This window comes from Pipistrellus hanaki (assembly GCF_964339955.1).
Source record: "Pipistrellus hanaki genome assembly, chromosome: 17".
NCBI lineage: Eukaryota > Metazoa > Chordata > Mammalia > Chiroptera > Vespertilionidae > Pipistrellus > Pipistrellus hanaki.
Genome location: NC_140519.1, coordinates 15,762,909 through 15,784,467, shown reverse-complemented (window position 1 = coordinate 15,784,467; position 21,559 = coordinate 15,762,909). Strand labels below are relative to the sequence as shown.

General features: G+C 44.4%; 1 protein-coding gene across 1 annotated transcript in view; it reads right to left on the bottom strand.

Annotated features, from left to right (window-relative positions):
• EYA1 (EYA transcriptional coactivator and phosphatase 1) overlaps positions 1-21,559 on the bottom strand; it is a 152,149-nt gene that overhangs the window by 22,693 nt on the left and 107,897 nt on the right. The window contains exon 12 of the mRNA XM_084864941.1: positions 21,006-21,095. Within this exon, the coding sequence (XP_084721067.1) occupies positions 21,006-21,095 (90 nt within the window). The remainder of the gene's footprint in view (positions 1-21,005; positions 21,096-21,559) is intronic.

Here is a 21,559-nt window from a genome sequence, read left to right as displayed (position 1 = left end):
CAGCACCTCAGTCACAGGAGGTGTATTTTTGTGTGGCCGGTTCCTTCTGGACAAATCCTTTGCTCTCCATGGATTTGTGAGGAAGGGAGCAGGAGATAGAAGTGGAAGGAAACTCAAACCAGCTGTCGCTTAACAAAATTAAAACCCTGACCCCAACCTCTTCTCTAAAGCATCTATTTTCCAGGCAACCGGCTCCCAGCAAGCAGCAAGTACGAGGGAGGAAAAGACTTTGACCTTGTAACCCTCCCCTGCTCTCCCGAGGTCTATAACCTCAGATAAGAAAAAAGGAAAAGCAAGTCCAGGAGGCCTCACATGTGGACAATGAATTGCACATTGAGGACCGGGCCATTTCTGGAAAACGCGTTTGGGGACTTCTCCGAGTTATTCCTTTCATGGTCCTTCTGCAGATGAAGTTGTGGGATTTTTTGTTTTGTTTTGTTTTTTTTTACAACGTACTTATTCTGGCTTTGAAGAGATTCTAAATCATGAGTAGGAGTTTCTGCCATTCATCTAGTCAGAAATACAACTTTTTTATGTTGTTGGTAAACAACTCTTTGGTTAGTGTACCAAAAAAAAAAATAATAATAATAATAAAATAAAATCTTACCCCCAAACAAACAAACCAAACCAAAAAGCCATAGGGATTTTTCTCTCTTGGGAGGAAGAACACACAGGAGGAAGTGGAGCAACTACAAGAGGAAAAGATAATGTGGAGAAGAATGGATTTCAAGGAATCCATGCTGACCCACAGTTCCTAGGTTGACCCTGGGAGTGGGAGGAATTCTTTGGCATTAAGAGGCTTTTCTTAAACTAAAGCCTAGTAAATCCCCATTACCAACAGAGCAGCCAGTTATCTGATCAGGACTGGTAATCACTCCACTGCGGCCATTGTCCCCGCACATCCTGTGTTTGTTTTCCCCTGGCAGCGGGATTGGAGGCTTTTGTCCCCAGGCTGAGGCCTCATTTGAAGTTTTGCTCAATATCTTCTTGGCCCTAATTAAGCCTCAATGGTGCTTAGCTTTTACCTGGAGATGCCAAACTCACTTCCCAGTGCCTGGATTAAAGCAGGGTTTGGTGTGGTGGCAACAAGGAAACCCCCCTTTATCAGGAGACTTTGTTTGGAATGATTGCAATGACAATGGATGGAAAAACCCAGAGCATTGCTTAAAGGGCCCAATTAGCACCCCAGGAATTAAACACACCCAGGCCAAGAAGATGTCTTATGATAACTGTGTTTTTGGAGTTGCTGCTCACTTCACTTAACAATAGGAAAACACCATACTGCTCAGATTTCTAATCGACAAGGTACATACTGAAGATTCATCACCTGTCTTTGTGCGTGTTTACGAATAATGGTATAAATGTTTTGAGAAATAAGCTTTGTGGGTGTGTGTTTTAGGAAATTTTCATGAGAAACTACAATGTTACTATCTTGATGCTTACCTACCGAAAACTTTAATTCCTGAAAGAAATGGAGACTATGAAGACACTGAAACTTTTCACAGCAGAGCTGCTATGTGACAGGTGAACTGTGCTGGGTGCATCCACTCTGAGACTAGAAACTGTAGGTCCCTACATTCTGACATCCTGAATCTCTCCAGGGATGAAATAGCCCTGAAACTCTCTCTCTCTGTGGATGAAACTCCCTGAAACTGTCTCCTTCATCTGTGTGTGTGTGTGTGTGTGTGTGTGTGTGTGTGTGTGTGTCTTCAGAGCCTAATCTTAGGTTTTCATTTCTGCTTTCTGGACTTAGCTGTTTTTTAGTTGCCAAATGTGTTTTAAATCCGATCATCAGACCCCTGAGGAAGGGAAGGGGAGGGGAGGGGAGGGGAGCAGAGTGGGCTGACCCATAGAAACCACAGCAGAGCTGAAAGCCCCACTGGACTGATGGGACACAGGAGATGGGAAGGGAAGCAGCCCCTATGTCTAGGTGCCAGAACGTATTCCTAAAATCCTACTTTTGGTGCTTCCTGCACAGAGGGCAGAACATACAGAATTCATGGGAAAGTAAGTTTCTATTCCAAAATGCCTGGATGTGCTGAAAATGGACTTTTGAAATAAACTCCAAAAATTTCCCATGGGGCTTGAAGGAGCTCAGTCATGACTGAACCTACATCCTACAGCAGCCATCCCAGGTCTGGGGGCCCCCAGGGCCAGGTCAGCCAGTGTAGCATGTTTTACGCAATCATCTGTCCTGCTGAGGCGGGAGATACACAGGGACCCCTACACATGTTTCCGTGTCTGGCCTGGGCCTCACGTGGGCCGAGGTAGCAATTCCCTGGACTCCTGGTAGTTTGCGCTCAACACCCATCCCAGCTGGCCAATGGGTGCCTTAGCTTAGAAAGGTTGACTTTATCAACCCAGGAATTAAAACAAGGAAGCATGGACAGTGTTCAGTGCTAAGGAGAAAAAACACAGCAGGGCAGGGAAACATGCAGTGCGGGGCAGGTGCCTGGGAAAGAGCAACAGGCCAAGGAAAGAGCATGTGCAAAGGCCCCGGGGCCACAGCAGGAGGGAGGAGAGAGGAGAGTGCAGAGGGAAGAGTTAAATGGCTGGCAGGAACAGCAGGGAGCTGGCTTTGGGAGTTTTATAAGTGGTGAGTCCTTGCACTATAGACAGTTACAGGTTAACAGAAAAGACACGTTAATTAACTGCGCAGGTGACAGTTCCAGGTGTGGTAAACGCTGCAAAACCTCCCTGAAGCCCAAAGGAACTTCCTCCTGCTGAATGGCTGGCTTCTGTTAGTCCGAGGTGGGGGGAGGGGGAGGAGAGAAAGGGATCAGAAAAATTGAAGTTATATTTTGCTAGGTCAGGGAGGGAGAGCGAGGCCCACGGTTTATCCTTGTTGCTTCTGCGATGAAAGCAATCGAACAGAGAGATAAACGGTGGACGACTAGAGCTGGTCCGCCACCACGAAACTGTGGCCACAGAAACAAAATCTGACTCTGTGACCCCAGACTGCCAATGCGGGACTCTCCTTCGGCGGCTGTGGGCCGGGGCAGCGGCACTTACTGGAGACCTGCCCTTCTCGTAGGAAACACCCGAGGGAGAGATGCAAGCGGGGCTGGGAGGCTCGTGAATCCGGAGAGCGGAGAGGAAGGCTCCTGAGGATGGATTTTTTACTCCCAAGTTAGAGTTGGGAGAGCTCATATGGGGCTGGTTAGAGAATCAACAACAGGGGTTGCGGGGTGGGGGGTAGGGAGGTGGGAGGGGAAAAAGGAATTTTTTGTTGGGGGCCTTCCGAAGGAGTGCCATTCGACAACCTATTTTGCATAAAGCCTCTGTATGAAGTCAACAGCAGAGCTGTGTACTTGACGCTGTTGGTTAGCCAATGTCATGTCCACCCACACCGCACCAACACACCTAAGGAAGAGCCGGGCCAGGCTACGGAAAGCTTACAGTCAGTCACTGAATTCAGGCGCTGCTAAAGCATCTGCCACTGCTCCCGCCGGCAGGGCCCCCCTCTGCCAAGCCCTCCGGCCCCTGGGGTCCGTGCCCCTCTCACTGTCTGCCAGTCTCCCTGTGACACTGTGGGTCCCTTGACAATTAAGACTCACATTTCACACTTCTGTGCGGGTTCTGCAGACACCTTATTTCCCACACACACTCCTATTTTTTGTTATGCTACTTATTTGGGATGAAAACAACAGCATTTCATGTTATGACCCATTTTACGGAGAGGAAAGTGAAGATGCAGGGAAGTTACCGAATGCAAGGGGAGTGCTGAGATGCGGGGTCTCGGCCCCCAACTCCCAGGCTCCCTCAGTTTCGCACCAAGCCGACGGCTGCCCCTCCACGCAGTGGCCGCGACCTCGGTCCTCTGTGGCCTCCCGTGTCCGCCCCACTCCCCCCTGTGCCCAGCGTCTGTGACCACAGCCCCCTCCTCCTCACCACACCTTTCGATGATGGGCGTCGGGAGGGAGCGCCCTTGTGGTGACCGTGGTGATCAGGTCTTTGCCAGGGTAGAGCGCAGTGGTGGTGGCGTTGACACGGCACATCCCAAACAGGCGGACTGAGGCCCAGGAACAGGGATTGGGCCACAGTCACGGCAGGTGGTGGCGATCAGAGAGGCTCAGTGTTGACCTCTCAGGGGCTCCATGCACCCTCCACAGGGCAGACCCCCCTCCCATCACCTTCCAGACAAACACCATGAGCCGATAATCAGGGCCCAGGGCCCACCCTCGGTGGTCGCCCTTTAGGGTCCACGGCCTGTGCTTCGCGGAGGAGTAAAATGAATGAAATGAGCCAGCCTCGGCAAGGGCCGGCCCTCAGCTCCAGGGATCCAAGTGCCCAGGGGTTAGCAAATGCCCATGTGGACGGCGGGGGAACACCCGCTCTGGGGCTGGGAGCGGAGGAAAGCCGCATGGGGAGGCCATGCACAAGGGCACACTCGCTCCCAGAACTTGGGGCTTGCTGCTCTCCTGCCTTTTCGGTCGTGCCTGTCATTGTTTGTGGCACCGCGACTCCAGCTGCCCTTTTCCTGCTCCATCACCAGGGCCGGGCCACAGACACGCTCTCTTGGGCCCAGCCCCAGGCACCACCGCGATCTTGTGCCGGGCTCACATGCAAAATATTAAGTTATGGCTGAGTTTTTCTGCAAATATTTATTCTGCTTTGATACCGTCGTGGTTGTACTCCCCCCCCCAACCCCCGAAGACGTTCACTTGTGCCACAATCATGTAAAAATACACCACCCTGCCGCTCAAGTTAGTTTAGGAAGATTATTACGAAGAATTGAGACCGTCACCGTGGGTCCTGCCTCTGTGCCAGGCGCAGGGATGGCACAGCCAGCAGGCCGGGGCGCTGCGGCCCCGAACACGACACTAGAAACACAAACTCCACGTACACTTGACGTCTTTGCATAAACAGAGACTCCGCGAAGGCTTTGAGGTTGTCCGCGAAGGCTTTGAGGTTGGTTGCGTGTTACGAAAGGGAACGAGATGAAAATGTTACCAGCACGGCTTGGGAGAAGATGAAATAGACAAGCCCATAGACTGCTGACCGGGGCTCTCTCTGCTCCACTTTCCAAACGGACCAGGGGAAAGTTAGCAGCAGTCTGCCGGCTGACTGTTTCAATGCCTTCCTTCACCAAGTAAAAACGGGAGGAGACGGGGCGGCTAGAGGACGAGCTATTTCCTCGTGTCCCCACATGAGGGTATCCGCTGAGACAGCCAGAGGTGGGTGGGTGGGTGGAGGGAAGGAGGATGGGTCTCCTGTCCCTTCCTATCTGTCGTCGAGCAATTCTGTCCCTTCTCTGACCTCCCCTCTGAACACTACAGATACCTGCTGGGGACCTTCGACAGCTACACCTTCCTGGAAGTAAGTTTTCCTTTTGCTTCTAAACAAGCAAACAAAAAAGGTGAGACAGACGGCAGGAATATCTCTAGTATGGTAGAGACAAACACACACACATTGTCGGAAAGCTTTGACAAGTGGTCAGCAATGCTTCGAAAGGAAAAGTGGGGGGATGGGGGGGACTTCCCTGGTGGAACTGCCCACGCCCCCCTCTTTCTCACAGAAAATCAAAATCGTCCACATGGCCTTCCAGCGTGACCAGGACGGAAGTGGCAGAGGTCTGAGGGGAGAGATTTCCATAGTGGCTTTTGGAAATAACTCCTGACTCCCCCTACATATTTTTATAACTTCTTTGGAAAAAAAGGTAAAATGGGTTCTCCCTCGAGATGCCCTGTGAGGCAGAGATTCTATGGAGGGGCCAGGGGTAGCCCAGAATCAAGCCCGCTGGTGGGGAAGATGGCAAGAATCCCGCTTCAGACTCACTGGCCATCAGATTCCGCACGTCCGTCTCTGTGGTTAGGAAATTCTGTCCACGAGTCAGTTCACGTGCAGAAACCAGGTTTTCCCTGCGGATTTCTCTCTGCACAGCAGAGTCTGTTCAATCAGGGCTCTGTGTGTGTATGTACGTTACTGATGTGCAGCAATACCGTTCCAACGTGCTCCCTACAGCTGTGCCAGCCTCCCTCTCAGACAGCGTCACAGAGAGCGGGCACTGCTGTGCCCCGGTGCCCTTCCAGGACCGGCTGCAACCCTGCGTGGGGCTGACGGGCCCTCCTGCCGGGGGTGCATCTCAGAGCCTTCTGATTGCCCTCACTTCCCACCACTAGGGTCCTTGAAGAAGAAAAGGCACAGGTTTCCCATGAGACGAACAAAGGCAGTTTTGAAATCTGCTTCATTGCTTTTGACAATTTGGGGAAATGCGAGTTGAGGAATTAAAGCACACCTGGTCACATTCAAATCCCCACATGAAGCCATCCACTCCGTGTAGCATGGGCATAGCATGAGCACGAACACGTGTTGTGAGCCAATATTTAAACATCGCAATCTGTTTTGATTGGATGTCATCACTTTAGAAACCAAGGGGGGAGGGGGATTTCAAATCTTACAAACTGATAAGGAGTTTTAATGTCTATTTTTGCGATTTGGTAATAAGATGCAGTTTGGGAAGACAAACACCGCTCTTAATGATTGCTTCTTACTTACAAAGCAGCATTTTAATATAGTTAGTGTTCCCATGTCCCGTAGTGCTTACTGGGATGGGAAAGTTTACTAGAATTGTGTTTACATTAGCTAGACCTAGGTGCTTATACGCGAAGCCCAAGATTTGAATGACAGCAGTTTTAACAAAGATATTAGCTGATTCAGTATGATTCTATGTAGATGCATGTTCACAGAAGTTAGAGAATAAAATCTTTACCGAAGGTACCTGAAGATGGCACATTAAGGCAAAAGGTAAGTGGAAGTGCTTAAGCTGTGTATTCACCTGCGCAGGAAGTTAGGGTAAATGTTCAAGATCACTAAGTAAAACAACACTCGAGCTTATTATTAACGGTAAAGAAAAGTTGAAAACACGCTTTTAACATTTTAGTATCTTCTCCTAATACCAATTCCTTGTAAAATCTACCCATTGAAAATAAGATGTCATAATAACATCACCTGTGCGTGTAGCTCAAAGAAATCCAAAGGAATCACATGAAGGTGATGCCTCTGAGCCAGCAGCACAGAGTTAATAAATCTGCCAGTTCCCCTCTGCCTGGAGCTCCTTCCTCTCACCACGAATGCCTTCTCCCCCACGTGATTTTATTAAATATATTTGTCTTAATTCACATTCTCAACCTTAGGGTGAGGGGGGAAAAAGCCTTCGTGATGGAAGCCAGGAAGAACGGAAAATAAGCTTTCAAAACAAAATGGGCTTACTCAAAAACGGCTCAATATTGTGTCTCTAAAAATAATAGATTAATTTTAGTGACAATTATGGCATAAATTAAATTTGATCTAATGATACCAACACATAATTTACTTTACTTAAAAAAAAAAAAGAAAAACAATGTTAACTATCCAGCGAATACCTGGCATCTAATGCTACAAGGTCCATTTTCATTGTGTGTTATGTTTTGTGCCTAACAGCACACGCTGTTTGTGTGTTCTTAAGCCCCCACCCACATGCTGTTCTACACAAAAGGCTTATGCCCAAAGGCAGGGCTTCACGTACGGGTCAGCTCGTACCAGAAGATTAAGCTTTTCACAAATCTGTGCAGGAATGAGTGAAAATGTCCCATACTTTCAACTACAAATTAAGGGCCATACGTGAGTGTTTGATAATATGCCAAATTGTAATGTACAGGTTTATAATAAAAAATATCATACATATTATTAATTGTATCATATAATGTAAAATAAAGTATTAAGAGGAAATATTAAAGGCTGACTATATACAAAATAACCCAGAACCTCGAAAAAAAAAAAAAAAAGGGAGGGGGCAACTCAGCATATATCAAATAGAAATGTACAGTCAGTACTCTTAAGAATAAACCCTTGATTTACTGCTGAGGGCTTTCTCGCTCTTCGATGGGTTTGCTCAGAGTTTTGCAAACATCATTTGTCATCGGCGAGAGTGTTCTTTGTACCTCCGGTCGCCTTTCTTTTAGATCTATTATTCCTGCTGAGCGTACCTACTGCAGGAGAATCTTTCATCCTGACACCAGCTCTACTCTTGCTGTGAGGAATCACAGTCTCATAAAAATCATTCTTTTTACTGCAAACTTGCCGCCAGAAGCAAGGAAAAGTACCCAAACCAGGAACGCTTTTATCCTTGTCTGCAATGCTTTTCCTTTAACCCTCCTTTGAAGAAAACCAAATAATGTGCTAACTTGGAAAAAGTGAATCGCATACTAATTTATTCACAAAGTGTTTGACTACAAGTTTCAATTTACACAGAATATTTGTTTCGATCACATATAAAACAATGAACTAAAACTGTGATGTTGACTATGTCGTATTTTAAGAGAGGGTTTTTTTTTTTTTTAAATGTGTTTTGTTTCATTTTCTGGAGCAATTTTTCACTCTAAAATTAAATATTTGCAACAACTAAAGGGGTTCCAGTTCATGACCATTCTATGTCTATTGATTCGTCTTTATTTAACTGCGAACTCTATGTCAATACAATTTTTAAAGAAATATTTGAATGCATTTGGCTTTTTAAGTGACTTTTGTGCAGGGGGGAAAGAATGACATTTGAAAGTTTGGAAGAGATTGCTTTATCAATTTTACTTAACCTATCATATAGCCAGATGATTTCATAGTAATAATAAATACCCAATTTTGTAAGAAAGAATGTGTAGCTCAGAATAACATCCCCAGTTAGGAAGTTAATAAAAGCCCTCCTGGCCGGTTTCCTCTGCCACAGAATCATGACTGACTCCGGAGAGGAAAGTATGCAGGACCGGACGTGGGCACTTAGAAAATAAAGGTCCCCCTTGAGCTGCAGGAAGGTTCCATCATCACCTCCCCTCACTGTCAGCCCTCCAGGGAGAGGGACCTCCGCGGGGGCACTTCCTTACTTAAAAAGTTCCCTTCCCTTCCCAGCGTCAGTGGGTCTAAAATTCCAGCCCCTGAACTCATTCCCTTTGAATCGTCTTTTATAAGACAAAGACTCCAGGTAACGGGACGTTAGTTAAGCTCCATAACTTTGGTGGGAACTGTCCTATCTGATACATTTCCACCAGCATGGGGAGCTCTGGGGTACCCCAGACCCTGGGGTATCAACAGGGGAGGAGGAGGAGGAGGTGCCTGAAAGGAAAACTAAGAAAAACTTCTGTCCACACTCATATTCTCAATCCCTAGAAAACCTCTTTTCCCATGATGTAACTTTTAAAGCAACAAATAAGAGGCCACACATTAAAAGATACTATAGATGAGCCTTGGCCAATGTGACTCGGTTGGTTGGAGCATCATCCCCTGGCACTGAAGGGTCACGGGTTCAATTCCTGGTCGTTTTGGTAATTTATATTATCATTCAGGAAAATGCCGTATTATATACCACCAATATGGCGTTAATAGAATATATGTTATATATTAACAGTGGAAATACCTCTAGAAAACATATAGGACAGGCATTCTGTATTCTCTCATTCATTCGTCATGAGTTCATCTAATGAAAGGCCACCTATTCACACTCCAGGTACCCAGCACACAAAAATAAATGAGGGCAAATATGTCCATGAAGGCTTCATAGATGTGGGGAAGAGCTGGGGAGAGAGGGCACAGGGGAGCATCAGAACTTTCTCTCAGGAAGGAAAGGAATTTCTTACCAATGAAATGAAAATGGGATGCATCACATGTCTAGTCCTCCTTCCCACCCATCCTGGGCATCACCTCATTCAGATAGGTTTTTCTCAAAGTGGGTTCTGCTCCACCGGGAAATACAATTTCCAATGTGTGGAGCACAAGCTTCTTAGGGGCTGGTGACACATGTCATTTCTGTTTCTATCTCTGCCTTTGAACCAGAAGGTATGCAATAGATGTTTTCGAAAAATTACATCAGAAAGACTTAATATATTCCAATGCCATTAAGCCTTGACCTTGCCTATCCAGTGTCATGACTGTCTGTCTATCTCGCACACCCCATTGCCAACTGAATATCTCTGCTAAGCCGGTCTCATTCAGCCTGGCCTCCACTCCCTCTCTCTTAAGATGATGGTTTACCTACTGCTTGCTGGATGCCTTCTCTCTCCTCTCTCTCTTGTCAAAGCAATGTCCTCTATTCCCCTTCTACTGCTTTCTTAGCCCCTGATGTACGCCTGTCACCCGCTGTCTGAATGACAATAGCAACAATTACTGAGAGCCTGCTCTGTGTCAGGCACAGTGCCAGGCATATTACTTGTTATTTCCAATCCTCCCTAAAACTCTACATTTGATGGAGGCCACCTACTCACACATAGAAATGAAAACATAGAAAACATAGATAATGTCTGTGGATCCCATCAGGTAATAAACTCTGTGAAGGAAGAGTGAACTTTTCATGTGTCGTTTTCTCCCTCTTTATTTTCTAAATAGGGTTCTATTTCTTCCTATTTATTTTCTGTGTGGACTGAGTGCATATCAGGGGTCTTCAAACTACGGCCCGCGGGCCACATGCGGCCCGCAGAGGAGTCTGATCCGGCCCGCCAGGTTTTTTGGGCAGTGAGCACAGCCGAGGTGTTACAGTAGGATTAGTAGTTCATATAGTCCGGCCCTCCAGCTCTCTGAGGGACCGTGATCTGGCCCCCACTTTAAAAAGTTTGAGGACCCCTGACATAGATGATACTGAACGAAGTCTTCCAGACTGTCTGATAGCCAGGATTTAGTCATAAAAGACTCAGTGCCCAATCCGACGTTAACTGATAATGTCACTGAAGCGTTAACTACTACTAGTTTTATTAAAGTGAATTTATTTTGTCTGATTATAAAATGAAACATGCTCATGTAGAAAATGCATGCAAAACAGAAAAATACATAAAGAAACAAACTCCCATTGCCTCCCTCAGCAGTAATCACTGCTTACATCCTTCCGCTGTCCTTCCTGTCCTCCTATTAACTCATCCCAAGCCTCTCACGTTCTTCGCCAAGCTTACATTATAGTGGGAGATACATACCACAGGCAGGTAAAAGCCAGATATGTGTTTGGTGGCTACTTTCCCCTCCATTCAATATGTAATAAACATCTTTTTTATATCAATTAATCGTCTATAACATCCTTTAAAAAAAAATCTTCACCTGAGAACATGTTTTTATTGATTTTAGAGACAGAGGAAGGAAGGAGGGGTGGGGAGAGAGAAACATCAATCAGTCACCTCCTATAAGAAGCCCGACTGGGGACAGAACCCACAATCTGGGTATGTGCCCTGATCAGGAGTTGAACCTATGACCCCTCAGTGAATGGGATGATTGCTCCAACCAACTGAGCCACACTGGCCAGGGCTCATCTGTATTTTTTTAAATTGCTATATAACAGTGGTCGGCAAACTGCGGCTCGCTAGCCACATGCGGCTCGTGAGCCGTAGTTTTTGCCATTGACTGAGTCTGCTGACCACTGGTATATATTATTCCACTTCATGCATATTTCATGTTTCTTTTGACCAAGAAATATGACAGTTTCCAAGTTCCTTGGATGATTACCTTCAGTAGAGCAACAATTATCCATCCTCCCCAATCCACCGGCAGCACTGACAGAACCTGGGCCCACAGCCCGTCACTGCTCCGTGAGGCTCTGGTGAGTGATCCCGGATGCACCTGCGTGGATGTGTCTGTGACGTTCTTTGCCTCCTGGGGCTATGGCAGATTTTCCCTAACCGATTATTAAATCACTCAGATCGTGGAGCCTTGTTCATTTCACGACCTGCTTAGAACTCTCTTCTCTACAGCCCAGCCCACAGGCCCTGCCCATGGCTGTCAGTCCTCTGACGGCCGTCTCCTGGCGGTCCACCTCTCTCTGAGGACTCCCCCGGATGCTGAGCTCACACCATGCTAAGCTCCCTGAGAACAGGATCATCGTTTTGCTTACTATCGTTTTTACAAAATTCCTCTGTTTCTTATCTCAATGTTTAAATCTTCTCTTGGAATGTGGGAAAGCCCTTGTCAATTTCCATAGGGTCCTGACCAGTTAGGAGGAGTCACTGACTGAAGAGCTTTGTGATTGGAAAGTCACATGAATTATTCACTTTTGCCACTTAATTTCCCATCTCCCTTAAAGCAAATGTCAGAATGACTACTTCAAAAAGAAAGAATATTCTTATTTCACTACACCCCTACAAAATCTTATCGCACACGTGCTAATACACACTACGCTTCAATTGTCAATTTTCCAAGCTACTCCTTTTTGTGCTTAGCAGTAACCTCTTAGCTACGAGCCCAGTTGGACTGCATGCATACGTGTTTAAAACACACAATTCCCACCCATCGAGCCGGCTGGCATCTCGGACATAAGAGCTCCGTTTAACTTTCGGACAAAATGCGGGTCCTGGAAGGTGACCCTCAGTCAGTTATTTCTGAAGAGGCAAGCGGATGTACAAAGTCGTGCCCGCCAAAACCAGCATCCACTCCCCCTGCCCGGCCCTCCCCCTGCCTCACAAGGAGCAGCCCACCGCCCGCAGCCAGGAGGCCCGGGCCCAGAGCATCTCCTTAGCGGCGCCCTCCCATAGAGGCCCCATGGTGGCCGCCAGGAAACCAGTGTCTCCCGGGGCTGCAACTGAAACACTTGGCGGGAAGTTGAAGCTACAGGCTTTCTCTTGCATGAGGCCCTTTAAACGAAGAGTTCCTTTCTCCACTAAGCAAACTTCCCAGGAAGGTAAGCTGGCTGGACAAAGTAGTGACTCTCCCCGATGGAAGATCAGCCAGCACCTGTCAAAATCAAGACTCTGAACGGAAGGTCTGTCATCCGTGACACCCAAAGGTCAGTTTCACGGGACTTTAAAATAAACGGACAGCCACGGGCCAGCCCTGGAAGCCGCAGGAGCATTGCCATTGGAGGTTGCGCGGGGAAGGCGCTCCCGTGCAGCGAGGCTCACTCAGGGGCCGGCTCCACACCCCGGTGCCCCCTACGGGCTCAGTGTCCCCAAGCGTCCCCGAAGCTGGTTAGCCGTGGCGGTGAGAGGGGCACGCATCAGCAGAGTAAGGACTGACCTTGGCTTGCCCACCCTGAAGCCTTCTCTCTTTGCTGAGACCACACCGCCTCCCGGCTGCTTCACCCCCAGAATCAAGAGACGGGCAAAGCCGGGAAGGCAGTGTCATGCGCAGGCTCATGATCCCTTTGCCAGAATGACCCCCCTTCGCTTCACATGAGTCACTGACTTTTCCGAATCTGGAAATTTCAATACGTATCTGTGTGTTTCCAAAGGAAAGTGTCACAAAGGGACTCCTGCCCTGAGCTCACTTTTCTTTTTCATTCAATACATTCTTCCTGGGCATCTTAACTATAAATTTCTCATTCAGGTCTTATCTTCAAGTTCAAGTCTCTTTCCTGAGCTTCAGACCTGCACACACAATGCACGCTGGAGTCCACCTGTAGGTCCAACCCAATTTAGCATCTTCCTTCCAATTCAGCCCATTTTCCTGTGGATTTTTTTTTTCTTTCCATAGTTACCTTATTGCTCAAGCCAGAAACCCAGACTCTTGATTCCCTACCCCCTGCGTTGAGTGTTATTTCTCAATCCTTCAGAGGACTTTCTCAATGGCTTTCACTCTGTCCCCACAAACAAACCCTGTGATTTCTCACCCAGATTATCGCCACCTCTGACGTCACGGTGCAGCTCATATCTGTCCTTGTGGGGTTACCCTGCCTTCAGTGTGCAATCCCACTCCCTCAGGCAAAGGGCAACATCCTCCCTGGCCTGGCTCCTCTCCTTTCGCCATCTCACAACCTGGCTGCACTCAGGGAGGACGCCCTGCTCCTAGCCACACACGCACCAGCGAGGCCCACGAGCCCTCCCTCAGATCACGAGGCCAGGACGGCACAGGAAGGACACGCTCGCACAGCCTGAGGACACGTGTCCTTTTTACTAGAAGGCAACACCGTCTTTTCCAGAAAGGGACAGCATCAGGAGAGACAGGAGCCAGAGAGGGGAGCTCTTACCTGTCCACAGTGAGCCTCCCCTTGTGACACGGCGAGAGGGGAGGTGAGAGTGAAGAAAGAGCGAGAGGCCCCAGGCCTGCCGGGAACCCTCTGCACTTGCAGCTGAACCCGGCTGACTTAGTTGTGTTTTCTGCTGGGATTTCTGTTGGAAGGCCACAGGGTGATTTGGGCAGCAAACCCCTTATTATCTTTTACCCTTCATCCCTTGCCCAGGCTCCCCCCTATCCCCACATATGCCTCCCTCTATTATCACCATCGCACACCTAAGAGGGTACATTTGTGTAGTCAATGAACCTGCGCTGATACATCATCGTCACCCAAAGTCCATGGTCTACGTGAGGGTTTACTCTTGCTGCCCTACATTCTGTGCGTACAACAGTATCATACGGTGCAGTTTCACTTCCCTAAAAATCCTCTGTGCCACTCATCTATGCACCCCTCCCTCCCCATCACCCCTGGCAACGACTGACCTTTTCACTGTGTCCATAGCTTTTCCTTTTCCAGAATGTCATAGAGTTGGAATCACACAGTATGTATTTTCAGATACTCGGCCATAAATTTCAATACCAAGGCTGTGCTCAAGTGTACAGTCTATTTTTGAACTTGAAATGAACCATGGATATTTTCCGCATATTTAATAAGTTGTCTTAAATTTTTTTTTCAACAGAGATGTACTTGCTATGTTTCTTTATTAATTTATTTGTGGATCTTTAAACTATTTCTATATTTTAATGGTAAAATCACCTTTTGGAAGATATAGTGTGGGCTTGAGGGGACTTCAAGAAAGTTTTGGACCTGAGGTGAAATCTGCCACTGAATAGCCATGTGACCTTGCAAGTTCTTGTTTTAACCACTCTAAACTTCACTCGGCTCCTCTATACAATGGAGATAATAATGGTGCTTTTATCATAGAAATATCAGGGGTTTGAGTGAAATGATGTATGTAGAGCACTTAGCACAATTATTCAATGAGTGCTTATTACTCTTGTATAAATTATCTGTCTACAACTCTTTTCTAGAATATAAGCTAAAAGTGGAATGAGTAAAAGGATCAGAAAATAAGGTGCTGAATACATATTATCAAACTGCTTTCCTGAAATCATGTGTCAATTCATATCCTTATCGGTGGAGTATACAGTGTTCATCATACTGCATTGTAGGCCATATTACTGACTTTAAATTAGTATTTTCTTTTTTTAAAAAATATATTTTTATTGATTTTTTACAGAGAGGAAGGGAGAGAGATAGAGAGCTAGAAACGTTGATGAGAAACACCGGGGAGTACCTGCAACCGACGTACATGCCCCTGACCGGAATCGAACTTGGGACCTTTCAGTCCACAGACGGATGCTCTATCCACTGAGCCAAACCGGTTTTGGCCATATTACTGATTTTAAATCTTTCCAATTTGATGGCCAAGAGGTGGAGCACTTACTCTTTAACCTTTCAATCACTAGAAGTGAAATCCAACACTTTTCATTCTTTATGCTGACAATTTGAATGCTTTTCTCTGGTGATTTGTTCATATCTTTTCTCATTTCTGCTACTTATATGAGTTGCTACTTATCTTTTTAAATTTTTTTTATTTTGTAATTCTGCTATTTAAAATTATAATTTTTAAAATATATTTTTATTGATTTCAGAGAGGAAGAAGAGGGAGAGAGAGAAACAACTATGATGAGAGAGAATCATGGATCAGCTGCCTCCTGCAAGTCCCCCATTGAGGATCAAGGCCTCAACCCAAGCATGTGCCCTTCATGGGAATCGAACCTGAGACCTTTCAGTTCGCAGACCAATGCTCCATCCACTGAGCCAAACCAGCTTGGGCTAAAATTATAATTTAATTAAAATTTTACATGTATGGCTATAATAAAAGAAGGCTATTAATTTTTAAATTTAATTCTATAACCTTTCACTTTTCTGAAGCCCATTATAAAATCTAAGGCTATTGTAATAGACTTTTCAGTTTCCTGTGTATATCAAATCTCAAAAAAATAATATTTTACATCTCGTTTCATTAATTGTAGTTTATTCCTAATGCACTGCCCCAAACTGCTAGTTCAAACCAACCTCCTTATTTTGTTTCCATTTCTATGATAACCTGCCTCTGTTATTTTATTGTCAGGAACAATGTTGGCTGTTGGTATTAGGTAAATATCTTTTATTATGTTAAAAAGCTACAATATATACTTTGACTCAACTTTCTGATGATCATCAGAATTAAGGAAGCCTTTGAATACATTTTCATATTTGTATTTTTTACTTCAGATAAAGACGACAGCATCTTGTGAAAAATGATGAAGAAATAGGAATACCTAAAATTATCCAGTAGTAATAATAATGAATGAAGTATGGGAATTGTTTCTTTCTGGCTGTCAGTTACAATATAGTTAAGTTCAATACACGTTTATTGAGTCTAAAACACATTCGTTGTTTAAAAAACTCATTTTGCTGAGGATGGTGATGATATTTATGTTAACTGAAAACATGGACAAGGCCAAGCCTTAAAACACAGGGATACAAAGTCACTTCTTGGCTTCAGTGGGGAAGGAAAGAGAAATCGCTATTGTATTGTAAGATAACACGCAAGAACTCAACCTAACACACATTTCAAGGTATAAGGCAGGACTCTCTGGGTGCGATGGTGAATGTCACGAGGATTAAAACAAATGTGTGATCCCTATGTTTGCTACAGGGATCAGGAGAAAATAAATAAGTATACAAAGCCTGTGAATGGAGCTGAGCATGCTGAATGCATATACGTGTATGTGTGTGTGTGTGTGTGTGTGTGTGTGTGTGTGTGCGCGCATAGATGTTTGGCATGGAATCACTGATCTACCCCATGCTTCCACATAGCGGGTGCAGTGTGCAGAGGGAACGGAGAGCAGTGCAGGCTTAAGTGCCTTCTTTGCAAGCATGAGGCCCTTTCCCTGGTTACAGGATCTGAGTCCCGGCCCCCACCTGGAGGCTGAAGCCTGCGTACCAGAGGTTCTTCCTGTTCGTTTCTAGAGACTACCTCGCTTTCTAGGTGAAGTATGTTTTTCAAGTCAAAACATCAACTTCGGGATTAGTCTTAAACGGTGACACTTTGGCAGTAGGAGCATCAGGTCACTCCCTGCAGAACGCTGCCCAGGCAGCGGCAGCTACTGAGCATGGGCGTGGCTGACAGGAAAGAGAGATTCTTTCCCAGCTGAAAATCAATTACAAACAAGCTCTATTAAAATACTTGAGATGATAACTTACATTTTATAGTAATCAAATATTACTGCAAACTTAAAGACTGGATGAAACCAAGAGGAAACAGAATCGCTTTGTTTTGTTAAAAACAATCCTTACAGCGCTCTGCCTTTCAGGGGTGGCATTACTTGGAGACCATCCACTGAGCCTTTGACTCATCCAACCCAGGCTCTGCAGAGACCAGAACATTCTGCCCCAGACCTTTTCTTAACAGAAAAGATAAACACAAGAGACTACAAAAACAGGTCCTCAAAAATGGGGCCTGGGATAGGAGTCTAAATATCCAAGGCCAGAGAAAGGGTGGGAATGTTCACCTTCTAATCTGGACACCAAAGAATTGTCTAACTAACCGATGTATAACCCACAACCCATAACCCACAACCCATGTCCCACAACCCACAACCCCAACGCGCAGATAGAGTACAGGAGGGAGTTCCCATGTGGCCTCACATGGACTGGGGACTGTGCACATGACACCCCCAGGTCCCTGTCTCACTGAGGACAAGAGGAGGGCACCTGCTACTTCCCAGCCCTGGTCCCTGCGGGCGGGGAGTGGGCCTGAGCGCAGACCCGTCAGTGACACCGGTAGGATGGCAACCCTAATGCCTGTGGAATGGGATCACTGAACACCAGGCGGAAAGAGAAAACTCAACATCAGCTTCCGCCTTATTTTTATTTAGACTTCTATCCATCTTGATGAAATCTTTTCCCGTTAACCGTGGAAAAACCTAGCAGGAGAGCCGACCGATGCAACTAAACTGAAACATCATTGTATACGGAAGGCCTGTCCTCACTCTGTTTGCAGATTGCCTTGCCATAAAAACCCAACAGAAAGAACTTTCTCCGTTCACTCAGAGAGTCATACGTTACTAAAGGAGCTGAAAAAACCCGCCAGTCCCATATTGTCATTCATAAAAAATGATTTCCATCTAAGCATCATTGTGCTGCACACAGAGACCTTTTGGTAAGATGATACTTAGAAATCGGAAAGCCAGAAGTATACCAAGTCTACGCCCTTCTCTGATGGGGAACTCTTATTTCCTTTAGTAACTATGTCCCCCTGGCACTCCTGTTCCGTACCTTGTCAAACATTTTTATTAGTACCCGAAGTCCAAAATTCCCCCTTTGTATCTTTTCCCGGGAGTGGCAACAAAATTAAATTGTGATTGCTCTTTTGAAAATCTGACACTGAGTGGGATGACCCATGAGAGTTTTACAATGAAGTCTATGGACTTTATTTCATAAAGTACAATTAAGATATTTTAAAATTACTTTAAAATCATACCCTAAATTTCCTAAAGACTATCCTAATAGCCATTTTAAATGCGTGGCCGTTCTTTGATAACCCGAGGTTGGGTACTGGAAGGCCCGCACATCGTGTATTTCGTTGTCAGAACCTCTCAGAAGCCAGAGCTGTGAACGAGCCAAACTACACAGAGGGACTCACTGGAGAAACGTTAAGATTGTGAAAGAAAAATAAGGCCAAAAGTCAACAACAAATTCAGACATCACCCTTGAAGCTAACAGATAGTTAACCTCCTAGAAGTTACTTGTACTCTAGATCTTAAAAAGCTAAGAACATGTAATTCAAATATTCCTCTTCTCTACCACCGCATTGCTAACTGGAGTGTGAAATCAAGCATTACCACATCGTTTCTGCCTGATGAGATAATTTTGGTTTTCTTAGGAGGATTATGCCAATGCACTTATTTTTGCCAGAAAATAATTTTACTTCTTATTTTGCAAGAGACTAATATTTGCAATAACCAATTCCAGTTGTGCTGAATTATAAAACTATAAGATGAAAGACTGAAATAATTATAAGAATCAATTTATTTTTATAAGATATTATGCAAGTTTAGCGCGAGTAAAAAATTTCCAAAGACAGAGGCTAAATGTATCTTTTATACTCTCGCTGATACCTTTATATTTTTCTCAAGTAAAATGACTTAAAGTCAATGTCTGTAAAGTTACAAGCTTAACTTTTCCATTATTGTTTTCATATTTGGTTGAATCATATCTCCCTTCTCTTTTCTCCTTTACTTATAAAAAATCAGTCCTCATGTCAAGTATAGAATTTGATATTTCAATAACTGTGTAGATCCCCTAGTTATTTTCTTTTAATTGGGTTTATGGAAAAACTATATTCTCGCCATCCCTAAAGCAGACCTTTCAATATATACATTTATTTTAGACACTCTTTATATGCAGTTTAGTATGAATAATGTCAATAAACAATTATCGAGCTATATTAAACCAAAACTAAGTTTGGAAAATTTTCAGTTTATATTATACCAAGTTTGTCCAACTTCTCACAGCATAGTTCTGGCACAGTACAGACAAGTAAAAATGGCATTTTTAAAGAAGGTAGAGTTCAAAAACAATAGCAAATTACTGCTAATTTCTTCTTGATAGGTGCTATTAACACCTATTAACATTAATAAGAGGAACAAGGTTGTTTCCAGCACAAAATATCAGCTTAGTCTATGTGATTAGAAACAAATGAAAACGTTGGAAAGGAATTTGAGCGTACCAGTAAAATGTAACATTTTTGTGTGCTGTTCTTTTATGAAGTGAATCACAACCATAAATCAGAAACAGCTTTTGAAAATGAGTATGGTTATCAAGCTTTTCTAAAGGCAATTCTAAACTTGTTGCTCACATGAAACATTTGCACCTTAGAAAGCACTAAGGCCTTACATGTCTTTCCTTAAGGAAAGTGGATACTTAAAAATGCCAAAAAAAACTTTTGTATTTTTCCCTAAGCATAAAAATACTTCAGTAAGGAATGGACAGAAAATGAGGCGTATTTAAATAATCTCATTGTGCTGGAAGTTGCCAATCCGTCTGCGAGTAGTTTCACTGCAGATGAAAAGAAATCAAAATCCAGGGCAGATGTTGAACAAACCGCATTTTCGTTCTGTCACACACTGGCATTTTCCAAATGATTTTGGCTCATCTATTAAATAAGGTGCATTTTGCTTGATTTTGAAAAGGGGAACATCAGGAAATATTTAGAGGCCAATTGCTGCCAATTAACTTCGATCAGTAAAAGTCCTGTTTGAATCTTTCAGATTCTTCTCCTGTCTGAAATAACATACATTTATAAAATCTTACAAAACAACAACTTGATGACTAATGGCTGTTAGCAGCTCTGCCACAAGCTTGCTTAATGGCAGGATTTAAATAAACAACTGTCTCTATTAAGAAGGGAGTGCAATGTGGTTACAGTCACGTTGTCTGAGAATGGAGATATGAAGAACAATATTCTTTATTCTTAAGAATGCTGCTCATCAAGACCATCACATTCGTCACTGCCCATAACACCTTCAATGAGCCACCTGACACGTTTCTGCCCAAATGATAATGGACAAGTAAAACCATCAGCGGTTTCACCTAAGAAATCCTGGTACCCCAACAGCAGAGGCCCGACTGAAATGTCCTCCACACGATGGGGCCAGCGGAAAAGGAAAGCACCCAACCCAAGACAGGGACAATCTGACATGAACCGCGCATTCAAATATCACAGATTCTGTTGGATTCTAAAGGCAATTCATCTCAATGGTGAGGATGTCACTGAGAAGTCTGTTGTTTCTGCTAATCAACACAACTTAATGTTTAAGATCCTTGACCTCAAATTTTCATCCTTATCAATAGCTAACGTGGAAACTTAATTCTGAAACACAACACTCCAAGTTAAAGCATAACAAATACCATGGAGGCAAAATGCATTACTATATAATTGGCAATTACTTTGCCTCATTATCCCAATCATATATTCAAAAATACTATCCCCTTATTGTTAAGACTAATCATCTATTTTCAGGCATACAACATGAAGTTTACATAAAATAACTGAACTTACTTCTAAGTCATTAAAAAATAGATGTGTGTCTGCCAAGTTGAAAATCATTTCTTCCATTCGCAGTCCAAGGGAAACTGAAGTAGGTGGATCCTAAAAGAAGAAATTTCACAGGTCAAGAGCATGTATTCCCCAGGTTACATGAAATATATTGTCACATTAAGAGGGAGTGAGTATAGGGAAAGGTCCAAAGTGACTGTCAGGCGGCTTGGGCTCCAGTTGCCTTTGGTGTGCATGATTTATTTTATATATGCAAACTTCAATGATTTATTTTATTTAAAAAGTTCCCCTAATGTTGCTGGTACTTTGCATAACAAAAAAATAACTTGCTGCTTAAAATATTACAAAATATGTAAAATCTAGGGCTACTTAGACATATAATGTAGAGGAAATACAGCTTTGCACTTGTAATTCAGGAGCAAGAAAGTCAGTGAATCAAGAAGACATTGCTTATGTCACATCACAATCCATTAAACATGTCCAAAAGCATTGCCACGAACATTAGAAAATACATACAATATAGATTCACTTCTGAAGGGCAGTAAATACTAATTTTA